The sequence below is a fragment of the Phaseolus vulgaris genome, chromosome 9 (genome assembly GCF_000499845.2).
Source record: "Phaseolus vulgaris cultivar G19833 chromosome 9, P. vulgaris v2.0, whole genome shotgun sequence".
Taxonomy (NCBI): domain Eukaryota; kingdom Viridiplantae; phylum Streptophyta; class Magnoliopsida; order Fabales; family Fabaceae; genus Phaseolus; species Phaseolus vulgaris.
In genome coordinates, this window is record NC_023751.2 from 12,315,923 (window position 1) to 12,326,249 (window position 10,327).

Here is a 10,327-nt window from a genome sequence, read left to right on the forward strand (position 1 = left end):
AATAATATTTTTTACTATATTTTTTACTTTTTTATGGTATTTTTTGGGTTTTTTTTATTGAATTATTGAATAAATATTTATATATACATAAATATAAATATATAAAAAAAACACACACACATATATATATATATATATATATTAACAAATACATGTATAATTATTTATAAAGTATTATTACTATATTAATAATTTTTTATACTTTTTTACTATTATTACTATATTACTATATTATTACTATATCATTGGAAGAAAAATGTTATAATAATAATGTGCACATATATGTTCACATATGCACCATACTCTTTAATTAGATTTTGTTTATTTTATTTAGATACTGCATAAAGGTGAATGGATATTTAACCATTAAAAAAGTTATTTATTCATGAGGGTGCATATTACAAATTATTAGAAGTAAAAATACCATAAAGAAAACAGTAAAAGAAAAGTATAAAATGAAAAAAACAGTATCAAAATGTGGACTGGTGTAAGGCACTGTATTGATTCCTTCACATTAATAATGAAATGTCTAATGCATTATACATGTTAAAATCTAATGCATTCACATTATACATCAAATACATGAGGCACTGTGTCAAATTATTAAATTTCAACACTCTTCGGTCCAAAACCTTAGTCTTCCAACATTCTAGTTCACCTCTACAACTTTCCTGTGGCAGAACCTCTATATAATTTTTTTCCATCTTGATCATACAATTCCTTGTCCAAAAAATGAGCATTTAAACAAATTAGTAGTGAAGAAATATTTCATATTACAGACATGGTAGAGGAAAACATAACTTACAAATGAATTGTTATTACCAATGTCCTTGTTACATTTCTCACAATCTACAACTTTCCTATGACAGAAGTTTCTGCATCCTCTCACAATCTTCAACCATCGAATATCAAAATATGCAAATGTACAAAATAGCAATAGCAATACACAACTATACAATGCAAGACATGACATGTCATATATAATAGTATGAAATTGTGGGACATATCCATGTTGTCATTTTGTAATATAAATTGAATGTGACAATATGATTTAACTTCAAATTACAATTCAAGGTGTAACATATAACAACATTGCTTTTCAAATATTGTCAAAAACTTCAGTATAAACAACATTTTTTGTCTTGTTTGTTACATTCCCATCTTTTGTCTTGTTTGTTACATTTTTTGTCTTCTCTACAATCCTTCAGCCCTGCTATGGTGGTCATGGTGGAGGTTTGAAGGAATTCATCTTCAGGAGTTTGCTTTGAAGATTCACATAGCTGGCTTAGCCCCTGGGATGGAGAATCCATACTTTCTAACATCTTTTACATTAAAACTACATTAGAATACATGCAAACCATCTTTTGAACACAACAAATAATGATATTTGTAAAGTACCTCTTTTTCAACAGTAAGGCTTCTTCAGTCAGTACATTATATTCCACTTTTGTGCAATCAATGCAGTTCTGAATATAGATATTGTCTATATAATAATATAAATTAACATGTAAGAAAAATATACTTGGAACCTAATTATTGAAAATAGAAATAAGATACTTTGATTGATCCAAAATGATACCTCTGAACAACTTTACTTTGGCAAATTGGATAGCTATAACTACATTCTCTACTTCCCCAGCAGCGAGGAAGGCATTTAACTGATCTACATAATTGCCGAAGAGCGTGCATTGAATCCGAAAACTACTCTAAAAAAACATCTTTGTTAAAACGTTAGTTTAAAAAAAGGAAACAATGATGGACTGAAGTTACAACATACCCATCACAATCTATGGAGATGACATTCAGTTTGCTAGTTCTTCCTTCCTTTCGCAATTCGCGTTCTGTTCCCACTCCAGTCAGAACTCCAATTATATCTACATAAAAAAAATTACTGAAGTTAAAAACGGTAATGTTGTATTGAAACACTAAACCCTAAAAACAACATATAATTTCACTAACCCACTAAATAGTTTGTGTCAAAGCCAGGAGCAAAAATCAGAGAGAGAGGTGTGTATTGTGGTGTACTTTGTGGTACCACTTCATTAGCCATTAAAGATACCTTCGTCATACTGAAAGTTGATCTTATACTCATGTTTTGTTGTTCTGTAAGACCCTAAGTTGGAGGCAACAGTAAAAGATTGTATGGAATATACACGATCTTCACATATTTGATTATGAAATTTGTATATAAGAGTCCTCCTCACAGATGCATGTATACGGACTCCCTACAAAGTTAAAAAACAAAACAATCTTTAAACACAACAAATGAAAAATATATGTTTGTTAGAACCGAGAGTTTTTTTGAAAAACTTACTTCTTCATCCTGTAGAACCATCTCCAGTGAAAATGGAATTTTCTGTTTGGTGAAATCTTGCACACACCATAGTCGTAACACTCTGACAACCACATTCCATGTCTCCTTTGTTGAATTAACGTCATTTAAGAAATGAGTTAACGTCATTAGTGTATTCCAACAAATGGACCAAACAATTTTTGTGTATTCCAGCAAATGGACCAAACAGTTTCAGTGACACAACACAATGACAAAAGTTCATTTAAATAGTGACATTCCAAAAAAATGATGCACCATTTTCATTAATTGATTTATTTTTTTTATATTTATTAATTTACTTCGTAGCTGTACAGTAGAGGTTTAGAATGCAGGTTCAGAATGCACTTCTTATGATGCCTTTTAGGATTGGACTTTGCATGTGTCAGCCCAATTTTAACACCGTTGGGGGAAGGCCATTGAATAGCTGCTCTTATAGTCCACAAAACTATATTGTATTGCAGATTTGGCAATTGCTTCAATTCAGAAATACATCATGTTGCCTACAAAAGCTAAACTATATACAAAAGGAAATCTGGAAATAGTTGTTAGACTTCTGGGGTAGGTTCTTCAACTTTATACACTATTGCAGCAAACATTGTTCAATGTGCACTGTTCACCTCAAGTCTAAGCCATATTAAACCATATCTATCTTCTGTCTTCAATACAACCCACTTTTGATTTGATAGCCCAATTTAAACACCATTCGGGCACTTGGTTGACTTCATGCAACACATTAGAATAAAGTTGTGTCATACACCTGTGTCATACAAAAGGGACTTGCCAATGCACAACTTTTTCTATAATACATAATACAACCCACTTTTGATTTGACAGCCTAATTTAAACACCATTCGGACACTTGGTTGACTTCATGCAACACATTAGAATAAAGCTGTGTCATACATCTGTGCCATACAAAAGGGACTTGTCAATGCACAACTTTTTCTATAGCTCACAGAACTTCACAGTTGTGTTATATACAAAAGGAAACCTGCACATAGATCTTGAAGTGTTGCAATAGCTTTATGAACTTTATACAATCCTGCATTATAAAATAGGCAAAGACCCTAATATCCGGATGAGAGAGAGAGAAAAAAAAGTGAGTTTTAAGAATTGGTACGTGGCAAGCTCTGGTAGGTCTAGGTGTCATGTGGTAATTGGTGAAGTTTTGGTCAATTTTCTTCTTTAGGCATGTATTTATTTACGATTTTGAATAAATTTGGAATATAATTTGCTTTGGATTTTTATTTAAGTAGAAAATTAAATAATTTAGATTTTGAAAATTTTAGAAATTTTATTTCTTTTATATTTTATTTAAGTAGGAAATAAAAATATTTAGGATTTGTATTTATTTATGATTTTGAAAAACTTAGAAATTTTATTAATTTTAGATTTCTATTCAAGAATGACATTAAATAATTTAGGATTTAGGGTTTACGTTTGTGGAAGTGGCGTTCTGCAGTGTACATAGTCGCCGTTTGTTGATTTGGCGTTCTTGAGTATACATAGTCGCCGTTTGTTGATTTATTTAAGTAGGAAATAAAAATATTTAGGATTTGTATATATTTATGATTTTGAAAAACTTAGAAATTTTATTAATTTTAGATTTTTATTCAAGAATGACATTAAATAATTTAGTATTTAGGGTTTACGTTCGTGGAAGTGGCGTTCTGCAGTGTACATAGTCGTCATTTGTGGAAATGGCGTTCTGTAGTGTACATAGTCGTCGTTTGTGGAAGTGGCGTTCTGCAGTGTACATAGTCGCCGTTTGTTGATTTATTTAAGTAGGAAATAAAAATATTTAGGATTTGTATATATTTATGATTTTGAAAAACTTAGAAATTTTATTAATTTTAGATTTTTATTCAAGAATGACATTAAATAATTTAGTATTTAGGGTTTACGTTCGTGGAAGTGGCGTTCTGCAGTGTACATAGTCGTCGTTTGTGCAAATGGCGTTCTGCAGTGTACATAGTCGCCGTTTGTGGAAGTGGCGTTCTGCAGTGTACATGGTCGCCGTTTGTTGATTTATTTAAGTAGGAAATAAAAATATTTAGGATTTGTATATATTTATGATTTTGAAAAACTTAGAAATTTTATTAATTTTAGATTTTTATTCAAGAATGACATTAAATAATTTAGGATTTAGAGTTTACGTTCGTGGAAGTGGTGTTCTGCAGTGTACATAGTCGCCATTTGTGGAAGGGACGTTCTGCAATGTACATAGTCGCCGTCTGTGGAAGTATTCTAATGTACATTACATTAGAATATACATTACATTAATTTTGAAATCAATAAAATTTATAAATTATTTAATAAATACAAATACTGTATTACTTAAAATCCTACTTAATATAACGTTTCTATATATATATATATATTATGATGTCCTACTTAAGGTAATAATTTATACGTTAAAATATTTTTAAAAATATACACTATATTAATTTTAATTTTAATTTGTAACAGTTAAGTCCAAAAAATACTTTTAAATTAGTATGTATATTATATTAATTTTAATTTATAACAGTAAGTCATTAAAATGCTTTTAAATTAATTTTCACTTGACTTGTCCATGCAGAAGTTTATTGTAAACTTTAAATTATAATTCCATATTTCATATTATTATAATTATATTTTCTCTTCATGTATTTTAAAAATATACATTATATTAGTTTAGGGTTTAGGGTTTATGGAGAAATGGAACATAATAAACAAAATACAACAGAAATAATTAAGAAAATACAAAATAAATTCTACAACATTGACTTTTGCTTCTATTCGTATATCCATACCCATTGTACAACATAAAACATATTCTGTATCACCAAACCAAAATACTATGAGGAACTTCTGCTTACATGCACAATGCCACCAATCATTTGCATTTCTGTATGCATAGTAACAACTTTGATAAGAAAACATTGAAATATAGTCGCCGTTTGTGGAAGTGGCGTTCTGCAGTGTACATAGTTGCCGTTTGTGGAAATGACGTTCTGCAGTGTACATAGTCGCCGTTTGTGGAAGTGGTGTTCTGCAGTGTACATAGTCGCCGTTTGTGGAAGTGGCGTTCTGCAGTGTACATAGCGCCGTTTGTGGAAGTGGCGTTCTGCAGTGTACATAGTCGTCGTTTGTAGAAGTGGCGTTCTGCAGTGTACATAGTTGCCTTTTGTGGAAGGGGCGTTCTGCAGTGTACATAATCGCCGTTTGTGGAAGTATTCTAATGTACATTACATTAGAATATACATTACATTAATTTTGAAATCAATAAAATTTATAAATTATTTAATAAATACAAATACTGTATTACTTAAAATCCTACTTAATATAACGTTTCTATATATATATATATATATATATATATATATATTATGATGTCCTACTTAAGGTAATAATTTATACGTTAAAGTATTCTTAAAAATATACACTATATTAATTTTAATTTTAATTTGTAACAGTTAAGTCCTAAATATACTTTTAAATTAGTATGTATATTATATTAATTTTAATTTATAACAGTAAGTCCTTAAAATGTTTTTAAATTAATTTTCACTTGACTTAGGGTTTAGGGTTTAAATTTTCACTTAACAACTTTGATAAGAAAACATTGAAATATAGTCGCCGTTTGTGGAAGTAGCGTTCTGCAGTGTACATAATCGGTTGACGCCAGGTTGGTGTCATCGTCGTGTTAGATAACGGAAGATCAGGTGGTCTGGCATCGCCGCAAGAAGCACATCGCCGAAAAAATAAATAATTTATTTGAAAAATAAATAATTTATTTATAACTTTTGAAAAACATATAAATTTAGTTAATTTGGATTCTTTTTTAAGAATAACATTAAATTTTTTGGGACATATATTTATTTAGGATTTTAAATACTCATAACTTTTATTTATTTTAAATTTTTATTTAAGTAGGAAATAAAATAATTTAATATTTTGTATTTATCCGTATATTAGTTCTCAATTTTATATTAGTATATTTTAATGAGAATAAAAAACAATTGCATTAAGAAAGATCTATGATAAATCTTTCAATTTTTATAGATTTTCATAATATCAATATAGAAGAGGTGAGATTAAAATTACAACATTTGTTAATAATTACCTACAACTCTTCATGATACTAATACAACAACTTTTATGCACTCACAACAATTATGATATTATTATCAACACAAATTACAATCCATTCTACAAATTCAGATGATACAATACTTCAAATTGTGCCTGCACAGGATAAATAAAAATAAGTTAGGACAAATAAAAATAAGTTTTCAGTTATTATACTTTATACTTCAAAAAGTAGATGAAGAGAAAGAGTAGTCCAAGAAGAGAGAACAATATTCCATGATGAAGAACATCTATCACCTTAAAATACTAAAAATAAAGCTCTAAACTTTATCAAAATTCAATTCAGATTTGAAATTTGATTACCTTATTTATGTAACTGTTTTTTCTTCCCAAATTCTCAGATTTTGCAACAGCACCTCATTTTTTGCTTCCATTACCTTCTTTAGTTGCTTTGTGATTCTGATGTAAAATCTTCAGCAAAAACAGTTGCAAAAAAACCCCAAAACATTGTCAATTGAAACCGTAATTACTCCATTCAATTAAATTAAATAAAATAAATAAACAGATGGAAACAAAAATACACTTTCAAAAGAGATGAACATTTGACAATACAAATGGAAAAACTGAGAAAAATGGAGCTAACATTTTGGACAAAAATCATATAAATGCAAACAAAACTGAACACGATGAGAATACTGGAAAATCCCTCGATTTTTGCTTGCATTACCTTCTATAGGTGCTTTGTGATTCTGATGCAAAATCTTATGCAAAAATGATATAGAATACTGGAAAACGAAACAAACAGAAAAGTAACAATATTAATACCAGTGGAGCAAAGGAAATGCAAAAAGATGAAGAGAATAAATATCAAAGGCAAGCAACTTTGGTAAGAGAACCCAAAGGTTGAGACCTTTCCTGAGAAACACGAAGAACAAAGAAGAATATAACAAACAGAAAACCAAAAACATCAAAATAACTACAAAAATGAAAAGGAATGATAAAAGACTAACCTTTTATTCAGAAGAATGTCCAGTTTATGAGAACTTATATAACCTCAAAAAGTGATTTTCAAATTCAAAAATCGCGCCATAAGAAACAACCCTAAAGGAAGATATCTGAGTTATTGGTAAGGCAATGACCAGAGTGTGTGCAGTGGCCAAATCGGTGAAAGTTGAGGAGAGAAAGCTGAGAAGAGAAGGGTTCAGCCATCACGAAAAAGGGAAATACGTTGGTGCAGATTAAAAATGCCTTTCAATAAGGCATGTAGGCAGTTGCCGAATTGGTGAATATCAGTAAAGAGAAAAAGGAGAGAAGGAATGAGAGAATGGCTTTGAGAGAGATTAGGGTTTTAGAGAGAATGGGAAATCAGAATGAGAGAGAGAGAGAGAGAGAAAAAAAAAAGTGAGTTTTAAGAATTGGTACGTGGCAAGCTCTAGTTAGTCCAGATGTCATGTGATAATTGGTGAAACTTTGGTCAATTTTCCTCTTTTGGTAAATTTCTTTTTCATTTTTTTTTCCCAGAAAACATCAAAATAACTACAAAAATGAAAATGAATGATAAAAGACTAACCTTTTATTCAGAAGAATGTCCAGTTTATGAGAACTTATATAACCTCAAAAAGTGATTTTCAAATTCAAAAATCGCGCCATAAGAAACAACCCTAAAAGAAGATATTTGAGTTATTGGTAAGGCAATGACCAAAGTGTGTGCAGTGGCCAAATCGGTGAAAGTTGAGGAGAGAAAGCTGAGAAGAGAAGGGTTCAGCCATCACGAAAAAGGCAAATACGTTGGTGCAGATTAAAGATGCCTTTCAATAAGGCATGTAGGCAGTTGCCGAATTGGTGAATATCAGTAAAGAGAAAAAGGAGAGAAGGAATGAGAGAATGGCTTTGAGAGAGATTGGGGTTTCAGAGAGAATGGGAAATCAGAATGAGAGAGAGAGAGAGAGAAAAAAAAAGTGAGTTTTAAGAATTGGTACGTGGCAAGCTCTGGTTAGTCTAGGTGTCATGTGATAATTGGTGAAACTTTGGTCAATTTTCCTCTTTGGGTAAATTTCTTTTTCATTTTTTTTCCAGAAAACATCAAAATAACTACAAAAATGAAAAGGAATGATAAAAGACTAACCTTTTATTCAGAAGAATGTCCAGTTTATGAGAACTTATATAACCTCAAAAAGTGATTTTCAAATTCAAAAATCGCGCCATAAGAAACAACCCTAAAAGAAGATATCTGAGTTGTTGGTAAGGCAATGACCAGAGTGTGTGCAGTGGCCAAATCGGTGAAAGTTGAGGAGAGAAAGCTGAGAAGAGAAGGGTTCAGCCATCACGAAAAAGGGAAATACGTTGGTGCAGATTAAAAATGCCTTTCAATAAGGCATGTAGGCAGTTGCCGAATTGGTGAATATCAGTAAAGAGAAAAAGGAGAGAAGGAATGAGAGAATGGCTTTGAGAGAGATTAGGGTTTCAGAGAGAATGGGAAATCAGAATGAGAGAGAGAGAGAGAGAGAGAGAGAGAGAAAAAGTGAGTTTTAAGAATTGGTACGTGGCAAGCTCTGGTTAGTCCAGGTGTCATGTGATAATTGGTGAAACTTTGGTCAATTTTCCTCTTTTGGTAAATTTCTTTTTCATTTTTTTTCCCAGAAAACATCAAAATAACTACAAAAATGAAAATGAATGATAAAAGACTAACCTTTTATTCAGAAGAATGTCCAGTTTATGAGAACTTATATAACCTCAAAAAGTGATTTTCAAATTCAAAAATCGCGCCATAAGAAACAACCCTAAAAGAAGATATCTGAGTTATTGGTAAGGCAATGACCAAAGTGTGTGCAGTGGCCAAATCGGTGAAAGTTGAGGAGAGAAAGCTGAGAAGAGAAGGGTTCAGCCATCACGAAAAAGGGAAATACGTTGGTGCAGATTAAAGATGCCTTTCAATAAGGCATGTAGGCAGTTGCCGAATTGGTGAATATCAGTAAAGAGAAAAAGGAGAGAAGGAATGAGAGAATGGCTTTGAGAGAGATTAGGGTTTCAGAGAGAATGGGAAATCAGAATGAGAGAGAGAGAGAGAGAAAAAAAAAAGTGAGTTTTAAGAATTGGTACGTGGCAAGCTCTGGTTAGTCCAGGTGTCATGTGATAATTGGTGAAACTTTGGTCAATTTTCCTCTTTGGGTAAATTTCTTTTTCATTTTTTTTTCCAGAAAACATCAAAATAACTACAAAAATGAAAAGGAATGATAAAAGACTAACCTTTTATTCAGAAGAATGTCCAGTTTATGAGAACTTATATAACCTCAAAAAGTGATTTTCAAATTCAAAAATCGCGCCATAAGAAACAACCCTAAAAGAAGATATATGAGTTGTTGGTAAGGCAATGACCAGAGTGTGTGCAGTGGCCAAATCGGTGAAAGTTGAGGAGAGAAAGCTGAGAAGAGAAGGGTTCAGCCATCACGAAAAAGGGAAATACGTTGGTGCAGATTAAAAATGCCTTTCAATAAGGCATGTAGGTAGTTGCCGAATTGGTGAATATCAGTAAAGAGAAAAAGGAGAGAAGGAATGACAGAATGGCTTTGAGAGAGATTAGGGTTTCAGAGAGAATGGGAAATCAGAATGAGAGAGAGAGAGAAAAAAAAAGTGAGTTTTAAGAATTGGTACGTGGCAAGCTCTGGTTAGTCTAGGTGTCATGTGATAATTGGTGAAACTTTGGTCAATTTTCCTCTTTGGGTAAATTTCTTTTTCATTTTTTTTTCCAGAAAACATCAAAATAACTACAAAAATGAAAAGGGATGATAAAAGACTAACCTTTTATTCAGAAGAATGTCCACTTTATGAGAACTTATATAACCTCAAAAAGTGATTTTCAAATTCAAAAATCGCGCCATAAGAAACAACCCTAAAGGAAGATATCTGAGTTATTGGTAAGGC

At 31.2% G+C, this 10,327-nt stretch overlaps 1 protein-coding gene across 1 annotated transcript; it reads right to left on the reverse strand.

Moving 5' to 3' along the window:
* Positions 1 to 660: 660 nt before the first annotated feature.
* Positions 661 to 2,461, reverse strand: LOC137822230 (uncharacterized). Its single transcript, XM_068627126.1, has 7 exons — positions 2,315 to 2,461; positions 2,060 to 2,225; positions 1,771 to 1,874; positions 1,580 to 1,706; positions 1,399 to 1,483; positions 806 to 950; positions 661 to 720 (listed from the first exon to the last, which is right to left on the reverse strand). The coding sequence occupies exons 1-7, from the start codon at positions 2,459 to 2,461 to the stop codon at positions 661 to 663; spliced, it is 834 nt and encodes a 277-aa protein (XP_068483227.1).
* Positions 2,462 to 10,327: the final 7,866 nt, after the last annotated feature.

Bases quoted from the DNA above. Each gene is read 5' to 3' on its own strand.
- LOC137822230 (XM_068627126.1), bottom strand. From the start codon at position 2,461: ATGACGTTAACTCATTTCTTAAATGACGTTAATTCAACAAAGGAGACA. The intron at 2,226-2,314 runs GTAAGTTTTTCA...TTAACTTTGTAG, and splicing joins TGGTTCTACAGGATGAAGAA to GGAGTCCGTATACATGCATC. The intron at 1,484-1,579 runs GTATCATTTTGG...ATTATTATATAG, and splicing joins CAAAGTAAAGTTGTTCAGAG to ACAATATCTATATTCAGAAC.